General features: G+C 39.0%; 2 protein-coding genes across 3 annotated transcripts in view; both read left to right on the top strand.

Moving 5' to 3' along the window:
- LOC102950224 (olfactory receptor 6M1-like) overlaps positions 1–10562 on the top strand; it is a 30105-nt gene extending 19543 nt beyond the window's left edge. For both annotated transcript variants that reach the window (XM_042959184.1, XM_042959185.1), the window contains 2 exons: positions 5772–6135; positions 9542–10562. In XM_042959184.1, coding sequence (XP_042815118.1) covers positions 9547–10494 — 948 coding nt within the window. In that variant the 5' untranslated portion in view covers positions 5772–6135; positions 9542–9546 and the 3' untranslated portion in view covers positions 10495–10562. The remainder of the gene's footprint in view (positions 1–5771; positions 6136–9541) is intronic.
- Positions 10563–16845: 6283 nt separating this feature from the next.
- On the top strand, positions 16846–20926 carry LOC102961244 (olfactory receptor 6M1-like). The gene is made up of 2 exons (XM_007074031.2): positions 16846–16916; positions 19746–20926. Exon 2 carries the CDS (start codon positions 19776–19778, stop codon positions 20721–20723), a length of 948 nt encoding a protein of 315 aa, XP_007074093.2. The 5' UTR covers positions 16846–16916; positions 19746–19775; the 3' UTR covers positions 20724–20926.
- Positions 20927–22055: the final 1129 nt, after the last annotated feature.

The raw sequence follows: 22055 nt of genomic DNA, 5'->3' as shown, positions 1-22055 counted from the left end.
ATGTTACAGCAAATACTCAGTGCCCAGGAAGAGACAAGAGACACACACTCAGGGAATCAGAAAAGATTGTTTATTTCACACCAATGCTGGCCCAGCAAAGTCACCTCCAAAGGCTGAACCCAGAGCCCTGGTGCTGGCCTTCTTTTATGCTTGGCTAACTTCCACGTACTTGGAAACATTCCGTTGGCTCCACAAGGGGGAGGACACTATCATTTGTGCTTCACGGGCAGTTGCCTGATGCAAGAGGCAAGCAAGATTACAGAAGCCCAAAGCATGTAAGGGGAGTATCTAGCCTCGGACATCTGGCTGGCCTCCTTTATTTGCTCTTGCCAGATTCCCTTCTCACGGTGTTTATTTTTGATGGATTTTTTTTTCTGGACTTAGAGTCTAGGTTATGTTATATTATGTCTTGGTTACGTTATCTGCATTAACAAGCAATCTCCCAAATTTCAATAGCTAACAAAAATTTTGGAGGATTTTTTTCCCCTCACATTGCATGTTGGTAGATCCCAAACTGCTCAGTCTCTGTTCCACGTATATTTTCATTTTAAATTCAAACTAAAGACACCCCCTACCAGCAACATCCCATTCTTGTGACAGAGGGAATAAAACAATGCCGCAAATTTTAGCTCAAACATTGTTCACGTTAGGCATGTCACATAGTCAGTGAAACAATGGGATGTGTAAGTGGAAATACGTAATCATCTTATAGAGAAAGGGGGGAAGGGAGTAGGGGAGATGGGCAAAATGTGTGAAGGGGAGAGGGTGATAAAGACTTCCAGGGATCGAGGGGCGCCTGGGTGGCTCAGTCAGCTGGGCGCCTGACTTCAGCTCAGGTCACGATCTCACAGTTCGTGGGTTCGAGCCCCACGTCAGGCTCTGTGCTGACAGCTCAGAGCCTGGAACCTGCTTTGGATTCTGTGTCTTCCTCTCTCTCTGCCCCTCCCCTGCTCACGCTTTGTCTCTCTCTGTCTCTCAAAAATAAATAAATGTAAAAAATATATAAAAAAAAAAAAAAGACTTCCAGGGATCGAATGAATAAGTCAAGGGAGCAGAAGGCACAACACAGGGAATACAGGCAATGGTATTGCAATAGTGTCGTATGGTGACAGATAGTAGCTACACTTGCAGTCAGCATAGCAATAACACATAGATTTGTTGAATCGCTGTATTGTACACCTGAAACTAAGGTAATATTGTGTGTTAACTATATTTCAGTCAAAAAATTTTTTTTGAAGAAGAAAAGTACATAAGAGTTGGAAACAATAATACAATCTACCAAAGTTGGTTAATGTTTGCCCTGTATATCCCTTTTGTATCTTTTTCTTTATCCACCGTTATTTCTGCTTCTGTTTTAGATGTGTCTCCAGTAACCAGAATATAGTTGGATTTTTTAATCTAATCCAAATTTCTGGCTTTTAATGGATATGTCAAAGTTTCAAGGCTTTGATAGAAGGAATTGATGGGCCCCAGAAACTAAGGGATGTTGTGTTGTAGAATTAAATAGACAAGAGCCACCATGGAAGCAATATGCACAGGAGGTCCCTGCCAGAGAGTAGTGTCAATTGGACCCTTCTCCATTATACGTCTGGCTGCTTGGGAAGGTGTCTACCCCATATTTTTGGAGATTGCCTTCAGTCAATTTAGAAAATGTCTGTATTCACTTCCTGGAGCTTAACCATTACCCCAATTCACCAGCCTAAGGATTTTTAGGCTACTATAAGGATTAGGTATAGCCTAGTGTAATAAATGAAGAGAAAGTCACCTTTTATAGGTTTTGGCAATAGGAGAATTTTTCTTCATTTTGACAGAGGAAAAATAGGAAAATTTATCATTTTCAGAGCATTGGAAGGATTGTTACTGCCAGCATTCCTGGGAAAGGAAAACCAACATCATTTTGTCAGTTATTGGGGAACATCAAAAGTTTTCTGTTTTGCTACCCTAAAGCTTGAAAGCAGGCCACCAAGCTTTGATTAACAGAATGAAACAACACCCCTGGGATAATTGCCCTGGAGTCCTGAATATGTCTATTTGGCATCTCCAACTAAACTTTGTGATTGTGATTGGTTTTTCATGATTAAGATTCTTTAATTACAAAATAGTAATTAACCTCTTTCACCTCATATTCCCAAGAGCTACTCTCAATTAAATCCTTGAGAGCAAGCAAGAGCTTCAAACATTACTGTTGATTCGTGGCCTATTTTCACAGAGGAAAGGACTCACCACAACCCAGATACAGAAAAAAAGAGGTAGAGATTCAAAGTTCCATTTAACTTATAAAGGATTCCGAGTTTTCAGAATTAACGCAGAAAACAAGAGGTAATCAGCTTCCACGCCAATGTGATGATGGATTTTGTGCAGAACTGTACAAAGTTACAACAGGCCATCTATATATAGTAAGTCTCTCAGGGGACAGAACTATTTGGGAAGGATATTGACATTTAGACTTTGATAGTACTGCACGATCCTAAAAATCTCTTCCAATCCTGAGATTTTTCTGAATCTAAAACATTCTGACTATTCAATTACTCAACATAGCAAGGCTAGCATTTCCAGACTTGTAATGTGAGGTGACAGTAACATTTCTGTTCTGGCTGAACTAGAGAGCTGAGCCTTAATTCAGCTTTATGTGTCTTACCACTCATTTAAACCACTCTGACCTTGTTTTTTCTCTCTACAAAAGTTGGGTAAGAGTCTATATTATGCTTATCTCTGAAGAACACAGGCTTTGGAGTCAGGCAGAACTATATTTGAATCTGGCTCTGTGAACACATTAGCTATGGGACTTTGGGTAAGTTATTCAACCTCTGTAAATTTCAGTTTTTTCATGTGCAAAATGTAGATCACAGCCACACCTACTTCCTACTTCAGAAGGTTTTTGAATTTATACATATGAAAGAGCAGAGCCTTGAATAAATTAAAACAACTACCAGGAGAATATGACAAACTCAAAATCAATCATTGAGATGATTTAATATTCATCTATCAGAAACAGCTCAAACCAAAAAGGTTGTATGGAACCAAAAGCTGCAAATCTAAAAATTAGCAACAAAATACTGCATTTAAGGAATAGATGATACACATTTTTTCTGATGCCACTTAAAGTTTTTAAGTGGCTAACAGAGTTCTTGGAACAAAATGTCAAGAACTCAGTGTATGTTAGCCAGTATCACAGTATGACTTGAACCCTAAAACTAGAAATCAAGGCGTCTTGAGGAGATGATGAGAAAAGTAACTTTGCCTGAATAAGCCTCAGTCCAGTACTAGGAACAACAGGTGGCAGTAAATGGGAAAAAAGGTACTACCCCAAGTTAATAAAGGATTTTCAAAGGGTCAGAAACAATAAAATATGAAATAAGATACATGAATTAGCAGTGAGTTTCCCACAACTACAGATTCTAAGCATAGATGGTTTGACTTTTGCTGTAGAAGAAGCAGTAAGTTTGTACAATGACCCCTGGGCAACCAATACTGTGAAATTTTCCAAGAAATCCAAGTCAGAGGAGGGAAAATTTTTTTCATCATACAACATTTAGAGGGAATCAAACAAATGCAATTCTGAAAAATTAAGGTTCTTTTTATAGTTTTTTGTTTATTTATTTCGAAAGACAGCATGAGAGGGGAAGGTACAGAGAGAAGAAGAAGAAGAAGAAGAAGAAGAAGAAGAAGAGAGAGACAGAGAGAGAGAGAGAGAGAGAGAATCCCAAGCAGGCTGCACGCTGTCAGCGCAGAGCCCAATGTGGAGCTCAAACTCACCAACCGTGAGATCATGACCCCAGCCGAAATCAAGAGTCAGCGCTTAATGGACTGAGTCACCCGTGGGCCCCATCTTTTTATGTTTAAATGTAAAAAACAGATGCTGAGAATTGTGGGGTCAGTTTTTAGTTGTCTTCAGGGTATAAGAATATCTTCCATTTTATTGTTATGATGGAAGCATATGCTAAAAACACATGCATATGCAGGAAGAAGTGTGGTTTACAAGGTCAAGTAGTTTTAGGATCTTCACACAAATTTTATTGTGGACAGAAGTCAAGCAGGTTTAGTAGAGATCTGTGTTATCACATATCCACTGCATATTAATATTTTTACATGTTGGGGCACCTGAGTAGCTCAGTCTGTTAAGCGTCCGACTCTTGGTTTCAGCTCAGGTCACGAGCTCGCGGTTTGTGAGTTCGAGTCCCACATCGGCCTCTGTGCCGACAGCATGGAGTCTGCTTGGGATTCTCTGTCTCCCTGTCTCTCTACCCCTCCCCCACTTGCTCTCTCTGTCTCTCTCTCAAAATAAATAAACTTAAAAATATTTTGGGGCACCTGGGTGGCTCAGCCGGGTAAGCGTCCGACTTCGGCCCAGGTCATGATCTCACGGTTCGTGAGTTCGAGCCCCGCATCGGGCTCTGTGCTGACAGCTCGGAGCCTGGAACATGCTTCAGATTCTGTGTCTCCCTCTCTCACTCTGCACCTCCCCAGCTCATGCTTGCACTCTGTCTCTGTCAAAAATAAATACACCTAAAAAAAAATTTTTTACATTTTTATTACTCATGGAGATGGAATTGTCAATATTTTTCTCTTCGTGTTTTATCCTTAGAGGTGCCTCCTTCACTTCCATCCACTACTCCCAGTCCTCTGTTTTGTTTGCTTGTTAGCAAGACATTTATTGAACATTTGTATCAAGTACTGTTAGTTGCTTGCTGATAAGAACCTTATGTCGTTCCAGCCCTTACTATCATCCTAAACAGAAGATATTTAAGGCATTTCCATTTACAAGTGAGAATACTAAAGCCACACCTAGAAATCATGGCACCAGAGCTCATACTACAGTCTCAAACCGCAAACACACTTACCGCTGCCACGTATCGCTCAGCTTATACATAAAACTTGAAGTGAGAAATTATTTGCCTTTTTAAAGACTCATCCACAATCTCGGATGTTTAGGGTTTGTGAAAGGATTTCAGAGTAATTTGTATTTATATGAAGTGACCCACATAAATGAAGGGAAATATAAACATTAGGAAGGAGACTGAGACCCGGAATTTAAAAGAGATGGTTAAACGATAAAATACGTAATTATTTTTGGATTTTAGTTCAAGTTCAGTGACCTGTTTTGTTTATAGTCCAGTCAGCAGGGAACAAATTTATTTGGCTAGAAGGAATACTGACACATGCACAGGAACCTTGGCTAACCTTTGAAAGAGGTATGCCTTAGTAAGTAGCAAAAGAGGTCATATAAAATTCTTTGTGTCTTTGATGAATTGTTCACGTAAACAGTGATTTGTTGAGCTTGTTACACACACACACACACACACACACACACACAAATATTTTAGAATTTAAAATGTTACAAAATAGGGGCGCATGGGTGGCTCAATTGGTTAAGCATCTGACTTGATTTCAGCTCAAGTCATGATATCACAGTTCATAAGTTCGAGACCCACATGGAGCTCTGTGCTGACAGCATGAAGCCTGTTTGGGATTCTCTGTCTCTGCCCCTCCCCCGCTCACTCACGCTCTCTCTCTCAAAATAAATAAACCTTTAAAAGTATGATAAAATACGTTTATGTACTGAATTCTTCCACTATGATGATACTTTGATCTTACAGTTCTGTGATTTTTTTTCTTTATATGTGTTGAAGCTGGTTATTAGGTATATACATATTTAGACGATAATGATGAATTGAAATTTTTAAAATCCAACAGCGGCCCTGTCAATCCCTAATGATTTTGTCTTACTGTCTGCTTTACCAGTTATTAATACAGATTTCTTTACTATGCAGAAATAGAACATTCCTATGAAACGTTTCGTAAGCCAAAATGGCAGAAAATGAAGACGCGATTGCCATTAATTTATACGGAAAACTTTTTGAGCATTCCAGGACGCCAAAAATAACCTCTCTTAGGGTTCTTTGATGCCTTCAGGACACATCTTGCTGATAGATGCACAAAATAAATCAAGATAAAAAACAGATACTGGCAGACCTATTTCAAAGCTGAGCTCAATGCGAACATACTGAGCATAGTTCCTTGGGAAAAAACGCTCTGCTAGGGCTGGGTGCAGCCTCTGCAATGGCTTGGCTCCCTGCAAAACACACACGGAAATTCTCACGGGATTTCTTGGCTCCTCTAAGACAGCAAAAACAGGTAACAATACATTGTCCGTGAAAATGAAGTGGCAAAATGGGAACTTTCAAACAGCAGGGGTTACTTGCACAGCCACATTAACTTTCTTGGGGATTAGTATATGTTTGGCATATACTTTTTTAAAAATCCTTTTATTTTCAATTTTTCCATGTTCTTGCCTTTTATATCTCTTATAAATAGAATACACCAGGAATTGTTTTTTAGTACAATATTACAAATGTATGTCTTTAAAGAATTTAGTTTTTCTTTATTATGAAAATTGATATATTAGAACTGATTTATACAGCTTTTTATTTTTATTTGTCCCAATTTCCTATTTTTCTGTTTCTTTTTCCACAATTTCTTATTCTTTCTTTCTTTCTTTCTTCCTTCCTTTCTTTCTTTTTTTTTTTTTTTTTTGGAATTGATGGACTGCTTTGACTGTTGGTATTTATTTATATCTTTGTTATAGTTGAGTTTTGCTTCCCTTATATCACATTTTCCCTTCTATAAATTTGAAAATTATCTATTCTATTACTATCCTTTCAGTGAGTATCCTAGAAAATTTATTGGGGTTTTTTAACTTCAAACCTAAAAGACAGGTGCCTGAGTGGCTCAGTGGTTAAGCGTCCAACTCTTGATCTCAGCTCAGACCCTGAGCTGAGAGTGGTGAATTCGAGCCCTTCTTTGGGATCAGCACTGGGCATGGAGCCTACTAAAACAAAACAAACAAACAAACAAAAACTAAAGAAAACAATGTTTCCTCCCCTCACAAATGATACAAGAAGTCTTTGGCTCCAATTTCCTTCTCCACATTTTTTTCCTGTCATCATCCATGTGCCAATTCTAGATTAACTCCAGAAATTCAACAGTTATTACATTTTTAAAATTTTTTTACATGTTTATTTATTTTTGAGAGAGAGAGAGAGAGAAAATGAGAACAAGCAGGGGGGGGGAGCAGACAGAGACAGAGACACAGAATCTGAAGCAGGCTCCAAACCCTGAGCTGTCAGCGCAGAGCCCAATGCGGGACTCAAACCTGCGAACCACAAGCAGAGCAGAAGTCGGACGCTTAACCCACTGAACCACCCAGGCACCCCAACACTGTTAGTATCTTTTACAGAGAATTTCTACTTAGATTTATGTACATGTTTACCATTTCATTTCTTTATTATTCCTCTTCATGTCTTAAATGATCTCCATTATTTTCTTTATTCTTGAATTATATTTAGAAATTACTTTATCATCTGTCCCTTGATAGTAAATTCCTGAAGTTTTTATCTGAACTATATTTATTTTACGATGGAAGAGAATTTTACTGGATATCTAATTCTGCGTTGGCAGTTACTTTCTTGCCACACTTTAGAGATATTATTTAACTAATTCTTGGCTTTCATTGCTGCTGTGGAGAAGCCAATGGGTCATTCTCACTGCTGTTCCCGTAAAAGTGATCTATGCTTTCTTGCTGTTTTTCATATCCTCCCTTTGGTGCTCTGTTTCTCTGTAAATACCATCCAGCATCACTTCCTGTGTTCTCTCCTGCAGGACACAGAATACACATATAAATGTTCCCGTTCCATCGTTTCTATTTTTTTAACAAAATTCCATTCCTTTGAACACTCTTCCATACTTTGCAAGCTTATCTCTGTTTCATTAAAGAGGAATTCTTTAGATATATCTTCCTATTTACTAATCCGGTTTTTTTTAATTTTAGGGTGCAGGAGATAACCTAGTAAGAAGGGTTTTTGTTTTGTTTTGTTCTATTTTGAGTGCAGTTGGCACACAATGTTATGTTAGTTTCAGGTGTATAACATGGTGTTTTAAATTCTTTCTAATCCCTTGTTTATCCCCTCTCACCTCACTTGAAACAACTGAGTTGTTACTTCAACAATAATCTTTTTTTTTAGTTCTCTAAGTTCCACTGGGCTTTTTTATTTTTATTATTTATTTATTTATTCATTCATTTAATGTTTATTTTTGAGAGAGAGAGAGAGACAGAGACAGAGAGTGAATGGAGGAGGGGCAGAGAGAGAGAGAGAAAGACACAGAATCTGAAGCAGGTTGATGCCCAGGCTCGATCCCACAACCGTGGGAGCTGAAATCGAGAGTCAGATGCTCAGTGGACTGAGCCACCCAGGCTCCCAACACTGGGTCTTTTTAAAAGTCAATTTGGTAGTTTTTAAAAGACCTGATTTTTGTGGCATTCTCACTTTTAAAATTGCATCCTTTACTTCTTGAAATATTCCATATATAAGTGTACTATATAACACCTCTAACCATTCCAAATTCTGTTGTCCTTGTGCTAAATCTCTTATTGCATCATTTCTTTTCTTCCACTCCCGTTTATAGCAGCACAATTGTTATCATGTTTGGAAATCTTTGTCCAAAAGTTCTTTGTTTCTTCTTAATACCTGGGAGTTCTTGGTGCCTAAGTTGGGGAATTTTTCTTCTGGAAGGGATTTGTTTCTCTTATTCAGCATGCCTCACCCAGGACCACTTCACCTTGTCAAAGATTTGGTTCAGAGAGAAAGTCTCAGGATTTGCTTTTCCAGCTTCATTGATATTCCAGTCCTGGATGTCCCGTAGAAATGTCTCCATAAAGGTATGATCACAGGGCAACCCTTCTCACTGACGCTCGTTGGTACAAATCTTCTGCTTTGGTTCCCTGCCCCTTCAGTTCTCTGTGTTTCCCTTACCAATTCTCTGTTTTGGCTGATTCTGATGCCAGCCACCCTGATCTTGGCTACCGGCTCTTTGCGCTCCAACTCCAGCCCCTGAAGCTTTGACACCTGACTGCCTGGCCTCGGCCCCTCCTACTGTTTCTTTATTTGTTATTTATCAAATGGATCCAGATACCTCTCCTAACTTTTGATGCAACCAGCAATGTCTCAGAGAGTGTGTCTTATCCAATTCTCGTTGTGGCTTAAGAGGATTCTTCATTTCAGATCATAATATGTTGGTCAGCCTTGATACAGGATAATAGAATTTTTGTCTGATGACTTCTCTTTCCCCAATAAAGTATGATATGACGTTATCAGCCAAGATACCCAAATTATTAAAGATTAAAGTATAACATGATCAAAATGACTTGAGTGAATTTCAGTTAATTATACACTTCAGTTAACTTGAACAGATTTGGATTTAAGGAAGGAAAGAGAAGAAATATATGCATGTCATAGAAGTTGAAAAGTTAAAGTTTAAAGGAACCATAGACATTTTTTTTCCAACCCATCAACTATGAAGAGGAGAACTGAGGCCAAGAGGCTCATTTGATTTGCCTGAGGCCACATGATATGGTCAGAGAAAACACTAGGACCACACCCTCTATATTTAATATTTATATTAAATCTATATTTAATAAGATCATAGAAAAACGTGAAAGATGTCTTCAACTATTCTGCTTTTCTTTGTTTCTTCCCCCTTCCAGTTGAAATGGCTATGAGAAACCAGAGTACATTGAGTGAATTCACATTGGTCTCCTTTCCCGTCATCCAGGAGCTTCAAGTCCTGCTGTTTGTCATTCTCCTGCTGGTTTATATGCTCATCATAACAGGAAACATTGTCATCATTTCCTTAATATGGACTGATAATCGTCTCCAGACACCAATGTATTTCTTCCTTAGTAATTTGTCATTTTTGGACATTTTGTTCACAACTACTATTGCCCCAAAGTTGCTAGCTTGTCTCTTAGAAAAGAAGAAAACCATATCCTTTGCTGGCTGCATCACTCAAGTTTATTTCTACTTCTTTCTGGGGACTGTGGAGTTTATCCTCCTAGCGGTGATGTTCTTTGACCGCTATGTGGCCATCTGTAACCCCCTGCGCTATACCATCATCATGAGCAGTAGGCTCTGTCTCCTGCTGGTTCTGGGCTGCTGGGCGGGAGCCTTTCTCTCAGTGCTATGCCCAACTATTGTGGTGTCCAGATTGCCCTACTGTCATAGAGAAATTAGTCATTTCTTCTGTGACATTGCCCCTTTACTGCAGGTGGCCTGCATTGATACCCACTTCATTGAGATGATAAACTTCCTCTTATCATCCCTTGTGGTCCTGAGTTCACTGGTGCTCACCACCACATCCTACACCTACATCATTTCTACCATCATGCGCATCCCCTCAGCCCAAGGACGTCAGAAGGCCTTTTCCACCTGTGCTTCTCACATCACAGTCGTCTCCATTGCCTATGGAAGCTCCATCTTCACGTACGTGAGACCCAACCAGAGCCATTCACTGGATTTTGATAAAGCGACAGCTGTCCTCACTACAATGGTGACCCCTCTTCTGAATCCTTTCATTTATAGCTTGAGGAATGAAAAGGTAAAGGAAGTCTTGAAAGAGTCAGTTAGCAGGATAGTTCCACCACATTCCAAGGGAACATAACACTAAGCAATTTCAGAACATGTAAGCTATGCTTTCTCTCTATAGCACCTTGTGCTGTATGAAGACTGACACCAAAGTACAAATGAAGTCTCAGAATCTGTCAACAGGATGATTAACCATCACACATCATCAACAGTGAAGTATGGAAAACCAGAAGGAAAAAAAAAGAATTCTATGTCTGTTCAGTCTTTGAGATATTTTTCAAATAGTAACATAGGATCATGGAAACACTCCAGGCCCTGAGTCACAAGAGCTAATGTCTAATATTTGTTTAGGCACTAACTTCAATGGACTTGGGAACTTAGTTACTTAGGTTACATGATTTCTCCAAGATTCCACCTGCCCATCTGCAAAATGGTAGCAGGAATGTCTGCTCTGATTATTTTCCAGGGCACTTGTGGCTATAAAATGAGATCATTAAGGGGCGCCTGGGTGGCTCAGTCGGTTAAGCGTCCGACTTTGGCTCAGGTCATGATCTCACGTTTTGAGAGTTCAAGCCCCACGTTGGGCTCTGTGCTGACTGCTTGGAGCCTGGAGCCTGCTTCGGATTCTGTGTCTCCCTCTCTCTCTGCGCCTCCCCCCACTCGCACTTTGTCTCTCTCTTTCTCTCAAAAATAAATAAACATAAAAAAGAAAAAACTTAAAATAAATAAATAAAATGAGATCATCTGTATGAAAGTAATATTGTCATCACACATAGATATTGGCAAGTAGAAAGTGAGACATTTTCACCAGCCCGCCCCCACCGAGATGCTTCTCCTTTGATGATCTTGACTAGATTAAGAGGCAAGAGTTTTAATTCTGTTAGTCAATATGGATGAAAAAAGTTTAAAAGACTGGCAAATGCAAAGACTATCAAATGTTGCTCTAGGAAGAAGGTCTATCCTGCACAGAAATTAGTATTGTGCCTGCTGTGGCACTGGCAGAGTCAGGTTACCTTTATCTTTATCTGATCCCATTAAGCATTTTATTTGAATTACTAACTTTTCCTTGTTCTGACTCTAAGTTCACCAAGCACCTTTGTATCTTTTTGCCTTCCCATATAGCTTGCCTAGTTGGAGAAAATACTCATGGCAAAGGTTGTCTAGCCATGAAATACTGTCTTTGTTCTTGTAAATTAATTACTATTATCTTTTTGATTAATGTGAATCTCATCTCAGATTCATTGTGATGATAAATAGAAATGTGCTAAATTTATCAACATAATATGACCCTACAAGGTATATATCTAGAAGGCAGAATCACCTTTTATTCTTATTTACTTATTTATTTGTTTGTTTGTTTATTTTAGAGAGACAGCATGAGCACAGGAGGAGGAGGTGGGGGAGTGAGAGAGAGAGAAAGAAAGAGAGAACCTTAGGCAGGCTCCACGCTCAATGCAGAGCCCAATTCAAGGCTCGATCCTACCACCCTGGGATCATGACCTGAGATGAAATCAGGAGTTGGACACCATCCATCCAGGGGCCCTAGAATCTCTTAGTGTTATTATCATTTCTATAACTATATGCATAGCACAGTTCTTCAAACTTTTATATTCTGCTGGGTCTTCCCAGGTGACAAAGGACAACCGAACTCTATGCCCAGCATATCCAGGAAGAGGTAGGAAGGAGAGGGTTATTAGGAAGCAAGATTACAAAGAGGGAAGTAACCATGGAAATTCAGATCTTGTTGCCTGAGAGAATAAGAAAGCCTGATTTACATCAAAGGGGGATGAGGTGTTCAACAATGAACTATAATCTTAAGAAATAAAGCAGGATTCAGCCCAAAGAAGGGAGCCCCTAACATCCAGAATGGATATGGTGTTCACAGATATTTCTTGGTATTATTACAAACTGATGTGATACTTACAGATAAGTCATGTTTTTCTCCCATTGGACGTAAACAGTTTCACTGAACATCCATTTCATACAGGATCACTGTGCAACACAAAATACCAAACAATCCCCTGCCTTACCAAATTGAATGGCTGTTACCTCTTTACTAATTACAGCTTTACCTTACTCTGTCCCCATCCTTCTGAGAGCACTCAATCCAGAACAGGCTGCTGCTTCCATAAACCCTCCCCAAAAGTTCCCAAAGAAAGCCTAAATCCTGTAATAAGTACACTTAGTGAGACATTTCACTCTCTCCACAGTTTGGGTTTTCCCTCACTGCAATGAATGATAAACCCAATTTCTTCAACTATAGTTATACTCCTGGTAGACTTTGGGGTAAGGGCAATGACGCAGAGTGGGTCATAAGGCCCTGATGAAAAGCAGAACGATCCAGTTTCCAGGATATCTGAGAAACCCAAAAATAAGAAACAGTGGGCAAAAACAGTAAGATGCAAAAAGGGACCAGGAAAAGGACCAAGAATGTACCTCAGGCACTTCATCACCCAATGAGTCTAACAGTCCCTGACGAGAAGAGATAGATGATTAAATGAGACCAGAGTTAGATTTTGTTATGTCTTTGCATGCCTAAATAAAGGGTATACAAAGCTGGGTTTTGTTTACCCATAAAATTGGTTTTGTGCTATCAGTTATCAATAATACCTTTGTTATTAAATCCCTGGGTTAAAGAACTCCATTCAGGTGTTGTTCATGCGAAACATCCAAATATAAGTGAGCACAACCAGGATTCATTTATGGTTTTTGTGCCAGATGCCTATGAAGGCGTCAGGTACAGGAACACTTGCAACCCAGACAATTTGCAAAACAAATGGCCCCATATACAACTGCAGACAGATCTGTCTGAGTCACACTTTGTAATCAGAAGAGCCATCTTTTCATTATATCTTCCCCAAACCCTATTTTGATTTTGATTTTTTTACTTTGGAACAGCCCACTTTTTAAACCCTATTGTCTTTTGCTCATGGGTCCAGACCCTACACCGAAAGAGATCTGTTTGAATTCATTTATGAATCCAACTTACTAAATTGCTTTCATTCACTAGATCTTCTCATACAATTTTGCGACAATTGTAAGGTACCGTTACCTAAACTTGCCAGTTATAAAATCAGTTACTACTTTTTGAATGTCTTTTTCATTCTGTTTTCTTTTCCCCATTATCATTGGTCTAAGAGGAAGCAGACTGACAACCACCCCCAAATCCCTTGGAGAACTGTTCTTTAAACACAAGCTTATAGCCTATAAACTAAAAGGCTAAGTTGAAATTATTTATATGTTAATAATGTTTTTTCTATTTATGCACACATTTTTGACATCCTGGTAAAGATTGGATTTAAGTAGCGGTAACTGATTTCAGCCAAGTATTTAAATTTCCAGGATGGTTTTATTTGCTTTAAGAAGACCTACATTCTATTCAGCTTACACAGTGGAGGTCTGGAGGAGGCAAAATTATGTTCACATGAGAAGTGAAACGCTTTCACTGGTATACAAAGGAAAGTCTATATAAGGTAAATATGTAAGTGTTTAGAAAAGGGATTTTCAAAAATTCTGAATTTATACATAGTTATTTTACACTTCAGAATCTCTTAAAAGGCTATAAGGAAATGTCCCAAATAGTTAATGCTGATTAACTGACTGGTATTTTAAATGACTTTTATTTTAATTGAAATACAGTTGACATACAATGTTACCTTAGTTTCAAGTCTATACAAACACAATATATAATACATAAGCAAAATGTGCATTAAATGGCTTTATGCTAATGGTAAGGCTTCTGGTCAACTGTGGGCTATTAGTAGTTAAGTTTTGGGGAAGTCAAAAGTTTTACATAAATTTTCAACTGTGCGGGAGGTCAGCACCCCCAACTGCCACATTGTTCAAGGGTCAACTGTCCATTGTGACATCAAAACCATAAAATATCAGGGAGGAGGTAGGGAATAAAAGGGGAGAGTTTCTGTATGTGATCAAAGTGAAGTTGTTATCAGCATAAAATAGTTGGATCTAACTATGAGACATTTTACATACACTTCATTGTAACCACCAAGCAAAAACCAACAGTGGATTATCCAAAACACAAAGAGAAGGAAATCAAAGCATACCGCTATGGAAAACCATCAGTTCACAAAGTAAGACACCAAGGGAGGAAGAAAGGCATAAGGGAACCATAAAAAGCCAAAAACAGAGAAGCCTGGGTGGCTCGGTCAGATGAGCATCCTACTTCAGCTCAGGTCATGATCTCATGGTTTGTGAGTTTGAGTCCCGTGTGGGGCTCTGTGCTAACAGCTCAGAGCCTAGAGCCTGCTTCAGATTCTGTGTCTCCTCTCTCTCTGTCCCTCCCCGCTTGCAGTCTGTCTCTCAGAAAAATAAATAAATGTTAAAAAATGTTTTTTAGAAAGCCGAAACTAATAAGATGAAAAAGAAATGACAATAAAATTGGAAAACACCATGGCAGTTTCTTATATGGTTAAACATATACTTACCATAAAACATAGCAATTCTACTCCCAGGAATGTTTCCAAGAAAAATGAAAATAAATATTCACATAAAAACATGGACCCACTGCTCAGAGGGGCTTGATTCAAAATGGACAAATACTGAAAACCACCCAAGTGTCCATCATCTGGTGACTAGGTAAACAAACTGTGATATATCTACACAATCTATATAATAGATAATCCTCCAGGAATACAAAAAAAGAAACTCTTGATACCAGAAACACATGGATGAATCTCAAAGCATCTGATTAAGTGAAGGAAAGAAACACAAAAGACTATACACAGTAAGACTGCATTTAGATAAGATTCTAGAAAATTCAAAATTACATTGACAGGAAATGCGTTGGTAGTTATCAGGGGCAGAGGTGAGGAGGGGAACATTTTTGCTGCAAAAGGGTGCAGGAGTTTCTAAGATAATGGAAATATTGTAAACCATCAGAATGGCACTGGTGGCTGTCTGCTGGTCAAGATGTGCCAAACCTCAACCACTGTAACCTTAAACTGGTTATTATTTGTACATCACGCATCAATTGAAATATGTACATAGACATAAAATTTACGTAAATAATCTATGTTTGGAAAGCAACCGCAAGCTTTTTTGTCAATTTCATTTTATTTTTGTTGCATAATCTTTATTTTTTAAATATAATTTATTCTCATATTGGCTAACACACAGTGAGTAAAATGTACTCTTGGCTGTTAGGGTAGATTCCAATGGTTCATCGCTCTTACAGCTTATTTTAATACACTACGATCATTTCAGAAAAAAAAAATGTGTTCTAAGTTTTCCAAGTTTCTAGTTCCCTGAGGTTTTAAAGCAGCTGTAGAAGTTTCTCTTTAAATAAATAAAATAAACAACCAAGAGATTCTCCCAGGAGACCTTAACTTTATAACTGATTCGTTACTTCAATTCTCATGTTCTGTGATTGCAGTAGTCATAATTAACCTTTTTTATGCCATAATCCCAGGTGCCATTGTAAACCAAATCTCTGAAGGTGAACACAGAATCTCATTAACTATCAAAGTTCATATTCAATAGAGGCAGAGTAATGTTATTTTCTGGAGAGAGTAAATAAAGACGGTTACATTTACAATCAAGTCACAAAATCCCCAATGAATGAACAGGGGTGACCTAACAAAGGGTGACGGTTCAGAGAGATGTTTCAGTGAAAGCAAATATGAATTCTCCTGACAATCAGGCCCATGAGGGTAGAATGAGTTGCCTCAAGAAACAGTGAGTTTAGCATCACTGGGCAGTACCTTGGTGGAGACATTGCAGGATATTTGGGGGCCGGCTGACTCATCCGCCTGTGGAGTTCTCTTCTGCTCTAACGTCCTGTGTTTGAATAATTCCACGTTTCTGGGTGCATCCACAGAAGAAAGAGAAATTCACGAAATAGAGAAGAAATTACATTCCTGCCACGAAAAACAAACAAAGAAACAAAAACCCAACTGAAATTTGAGAAGCTTTTGGTCACTTTTGCCAGAGATCCAAAATAGGAGTCAGAGGACCTGCTCGTGATTCGGTTGTGTGGGACTCCCCCATTCATCGCCAAACCTCACTCTTCTGCTCTTCTTGGCAAAAATGTGCTTCAGAATCCACATTGCTTGAAACTCAGAGGAATACCTGAGATGGAGACTCACTGGACGTGTAACATGAAAGATTAAATGATAATATACCACTTGGATTCATCCTGGTGTAAGTCAAGATTTAAATTTTTCTGTGGAAATACAAAAAAGAACTGAAAAAAACTGAGAGAAATTACTAAAAAGGACTCTTTTCCATTCAGAGGAAGACGGATGGAACACTTCAGCAAACAGCGAATAACCATTTGGTGTGGTTCTGAAAGGGCGGTTAAGTACCACGTGGGAAAACAGACTCAGGCTAAGACTGAGATTTACACGGAATCCAACACTGAAGCAATAACAGAATTTAAAGAAAAACGGATGGGATGCAGGAGGAAAAACATACCCAGATTTCTAGTTTGTTAACATACTTGAATGGAGAAAATACCGACTGTGCGACAATCGGCGTGATGTAAGTATCCTATAATATGCAATTATCCGTATTTATATGATAAGCAGTTTGGGTCTCACTACACTTGTTTACATGTATATTTGACGAATTAAAGTGTAATTACTGCTTTCCCAAAAACTTCTACTGTCAGCAGACGTCAAGTATTAGAGCTCTACCCTAAGTCTGAAGATGAAAGTTTTTAATGTACTTCAGTTACAATTAAACTTTGTCACATGTTACTGACAGCAGCAAAGATCCCAAATTATCTCTCACCCCCATTCCCCACTACATCTTAGTTCTTTTCTGTTTCTGCTTCCCCATCCCCATGTTCTTAACAAACATGTACCGAACGCCAAGTATATAAACATTACTGGGCTGGGCCCTAGCTGAGGACCGGAACCTGGAGTGTCATCATCCTCACGTTAGAGAGAAAACAGTCAACACAGGGTACTTACGAGTCTCATTAAAGGCCACTCACTCAAGTGGCCACGAGAGAAAAAAGTAAACAACACAGGTTCTCTGACTGAAAATCTGCTATGATTTTTCCATTAGTCCACATTTATCTCACTAAATCCGGCATCTTGAAACATGCAAATATGCGATTCAATGCCATTTTTTAAGGATCCACAAATGGTAATGAAGAAAAAAATCTCCCCTCCACCAATGAAAGCCTTAAGTTGGCAAACTTATAATTAAATTGTCAGACACAGATGGTCTAATCCACAACCATTTCCCCTTGGACATGATGGGCTCTGGAGAGCACAGAGGTCATCTAGAGACCAACACAAAGCCAAGTTCTTTTCCACTATCATGAACTGAAGAGACTCCCCAAAGGAGAGCAATGCTACAGCTTTAGTTCGTCTCAGAGAAGTTTATTTGACCCTTATTCAGCAGAACAGAAAGCTCTCCATGCCCCTTTTTTCCATTCCTATATGGCCCAATGACAACCACGGCAAAGAGCAATTCTATTTGTGTTCAACCATCCCAGATTCTTGTTATTAAAACCTGGCACGGTGTTTTTGAAGATCCCAAACTGTCTGACTCTTACAATACCAGACAGGAATCAAGCTCCCATCAGGCTCATCAAAGACTACAGAGGCAAGAAGGGAAACGATGACAGTACAGTTGTTGTGAAACAATTGGCTAGATGAATGGAAGGAACAATGGAGTAGATGACAGGCAGTTCGTGAGAATGCACATCAGTGTGTCTTAACACCCACTCATCTCTGGTGTTGTCAGTAAGGAGGGCGGGAAGGGGGAAATGAGAGGGAAATTCAAAGCATTTCTACTTATACACATACCATGCTCTATTCTGTCTTTGTATTAGATCTTAGTAACATTAACACATGTCCACCCAGATATGGTTATGCCTCCTTGTGCTGTAGAAATCAGTCTGGAAGTTTGTTACCTGGATGCAGCAGCAGTGGGGGGAGGGATCAATATTATCGTATTAGTGGTGGAAGCACACCGGCTGGTACCAAGACCCTATTTCAATAGATCAGACCCTTTAAGGTCCTGTGATTACTTAAAAGCAGTTTGGTCTTGAAATAAATGAATGGTGAATACAAATAATGAGCAACTACAAGGACCAGAAAAGTCACAGCAAACTTTTCAAATGGAAATCCACTCCCCCAAAAAAGTCTTTAAGGCAAAGGAAGACTCCTAGGAATTACTTTTCAGAGAGAGAGCGCCTGAGGAAAAAGACCTTCTTTCAAGAGGAACTCAGTGGGTTCCAAACCTAGAGACAACCTAGCTCAGTTAATAAATTGGTCATTTTAACATAAAACTAAAGGATTAGCTACAAAATAAAACACCAAAAGGCAGAGCTTCACTGAAGGATACAGACATGCAGTACATGTTCAGCAAACCTGAGCCGTATTCCAAGATGAGCGTTGCAAACTCCATCGTCTCTCTTTCACTACTGTTAACAAGCTGATTGTCCAAATTGCCGAAAAGAATGTGAGGTATAAGAGACCTATTTAAGACAACCTGTAAGAATTCCCAGTCAAGGAATGGAAGGGAAAAGCTTTGGTATTTTTTTGGATCCTGCCATACCCATGGCATTGCAGGGAACAAAAAAGAAACACACTGATCATTTTCCCAGTAGAGGTTTTTCAAATGTCTGAAATAGGTTATGCAAATGATGAACCATATATATGCACTTACTTGTTCTTTAACAGTGTAGACATCAAAACCTTCATATCAGTATAAGAATAAAAACAAAGAAAGCAAGGCAGCCTTATGGAGATCAATTATTATCACATCAGAACAACTCAGGGACAACCAGAGATCACCTTAAGACTCATGCGATACCAATCACAAATGTGAGGAGAGACCAAAACAGGTTCTCTTTCATTTGATGTTCTTGGTCAGTTTCGTAGTTTCTGCTCCTTTATGTAGATGATACCTGAAGGGTTGAAATGACTTGGAGAAAAGTAACTCAACTTTCCTTAACATTCCCTTTTACCATTTTGCAAATGGACTGACGGGATTCTCAGTTAAGGATTCTCTCTTCTCAAGCACAGAACTTAGCCAGGGAAACGGTAGATCAGGAAAAATGAAAGAGAGAAGGGAAGGAGCACGGGGTCCAAGAGATGACCATCGTAAAGGCTAGAGCTTAATGAGACCATGGAGAAAATGCCATTCAACCAAAAATGCCAAATATGAGAATACCAAGGTTAGAAGATGTCATGTAACTTATCCAAGGTTCTATATTTATTAGAGTGAGTGGCAGGATGAAATCACTCTTGACTCTTGGTTCAAAGCTTTTACTACTTTACATTTATCACTGATACTGAGAATTGAAACTCATTTAAGCTGATTTTCATCTCTATAATTTTTTTTTTCCAGAGATGTGCTGCCCACTAAGTATTGCATGCCATGGATATGCAAAATCAGACCACAGTGACTGAATTCACCCTGACTGCCTTCCCTGTTATCCGGAAGCTTCAGATCTCCCTCTTTGTGGTCCTCTTGTTTATTTACCTGTTAACTCTCACAGGAAATATTGTCATCATTTCCCTAATATGGGCTGATAATCGCCTCCAAACCCCAATGTACTTCTTCCTCAGTAATTTGTCATTTCTGGACATTTTATACACTACCTCAGTTACCCCAAAGCTATTAGCTTGTCTTCTAGAGGACAGGAAGACCATATCTTTTGCTGGCTGCATGATTCAAATATACTTCTTCTTTTTCTTGGGGACAGTGGAGTTTATCCTCCTAGCGGTGATGTCCTTTGACCGCTACGTGGCCATCTGTAACCCCCTGCGCTATACCATCATCATGAACAGCAACGTCTGTCTCCTACTGGTTCTGGGATGCTGGGTAGGAGCCTTCTTCTCAGTGCTATGCCCAATTATTGTGGTGTCCAGACTGCCCTACTGTTATAAAGAAATCAGTCATTTTTTCTGTGACATTGCCCCTCTGCTACAGGTGGCCTGCATAGACACTCATTTCATTGAGATGATAAACTTCCTCTTATCTTCCCTCGTCCTCCTGACCTCGTTGGTACTCACCATTGTGTCTTACACCTACATCATTTCCACCATTTTGCGCATCCCCTCAGCCCAAGGACGTCAGAAGGCATTTTCCACCTGTGCTTCTCACATCACGGTCGTCTCCATTGCCTATGGGAGCAACATCTTCATGTATGTGAGGCCCAGCCAGAGCCGTTCGCTGGATTTTGACAAAGTGACTGCTGTCATGACCGTAATGGTGACCCCTCTTCTGAACCCTTTCATTTACAGTCTGAGAAATGAAAAGGTAAAAGAAGTTTTGAGAGAAGCAATCAACAAAATTATATCTTTATTACACAAGAGAACCTGAACGTTCGTTTGCTAAGAATGGCTTTTTTTTCAACTCTTGGACTCTATGTGGAGAAAAGCATGCTTGAAGACCATAAAATCACAGATTTGTGGGAAGATATAAAAAGGTTTCATGTCACATCAGATACAAAGTATTGTAGTCAAGGTGCAGAGCAGACAATTCGAGCATAGAGAAAATAATATGTTTGAGCCCTTTTTGGGCAATTCATGCACAGGATAACATAAATTAATGACAAATACTTATGTCAAAAATCTGAAATTTAAGCCTGGCTCTATTATTTTTTTATCCCGTGAAACTTAGCCTATCTGAACCTTAGTTTACTCATCGGTAAAGTAGGAAATAGTTTATGCTTTTCCTTTCTCTTTTTTTTTTACTTTTTACTATAGGCTTAACCAAGATAGCCTAAGGAAATCAAACACAGGTAAATATAAAATAATGCTCCCTCTCAGTATTTAAGATGATGAAAGATGATTGGCTTCATCTTGACAGCTAAATACTATAGAAAAATATAGTAGGAATAGTAATACAAAAATAAGGAAGAGCTGTAACATATCCCAGGGTTTCTATAGCGTGCCTAAATAGGAACTTATGTATCGATATACATGGAATTTATAAGAATATATATTATAACTCCTCTCAGTTCAAAATCCAAATTCTTGGAAACAGGATGCAATTGGCCCAATCGAAGTGAGATGTCCTCCCCTGATTCGGTTCTTTATAAGAGGAAAGATTGGCAACGAGTTACATTGCCTTCTGTTCTTACCATCACTGAATAGGTGTTATGGGACAAGTACTCTGAAAGACAGTGTAAATATAGGAATAAGACAATAAGCATCTGTAAGATCAAAATAGGTTATGACTGGAGTGGTCATTAACCTTCTAGCTGCATGAACAATGACTGACACCTTAAGAATTGACGTGACTCTATCTTGGGAAAACAGGCAGAGAAAGTGCTGTCTTAAGGATGGATTCAGAATATCATAAAGGAACACCATCCATCCTAAGATATTGCGGCAAACGAATGTCTAAAGATCAGAAGAAACTAGAACAATATCACCAGGAATGAAGCACTCATATAGGATCTTCTCTGCCCTCATTTTCAGACACTAAAGAAAATAAGATTTGGGACGTTAGTATATTAGCTTCCTAATGCTGCCATAACAAAGTTAGCAGCTTAAAATAACACAGATTTATCATCTGACTGTTCTGTGGGTCACAAGTTCAATACAAGCCTCCCCAGCCCAAATTCAGCAGGCTGCATTCCTTTCCAGGGGCTCTAGGGGAAAATCCATTCCCTATCCATCTGACTTGTTGACAGAATTCCCTTCCTTG

Source organism: Panthera tigris, chromosome D1, assembly GCF_018350195.1.
Source record: "Panthera tigris isolate Pti1 chromosome D1, P.tigris_Pti1_mat1.1, whole genome shotgun sequence".
Lineage (NCBI taxonomy): Eukaryota > Metazoa > Chordata > Mammalia > Carnivora > Felidae > Panthera > Panthera tigris.
The sequence above is the reverse complement of the archived record's forward strand: the minus strand, read 5'-3'. Positions and strand labels throughout refer to the sequence as shown.

What these genes read in the sequence shown, in the direction of transcription:
- LOC102961244 (XM_007074031.2), top strand. Translation starts at nt 19,776, where the DNA reads ATGGATATGCAAAATCAGACCACAGTGACTGAATTCACCCTGACTGCC.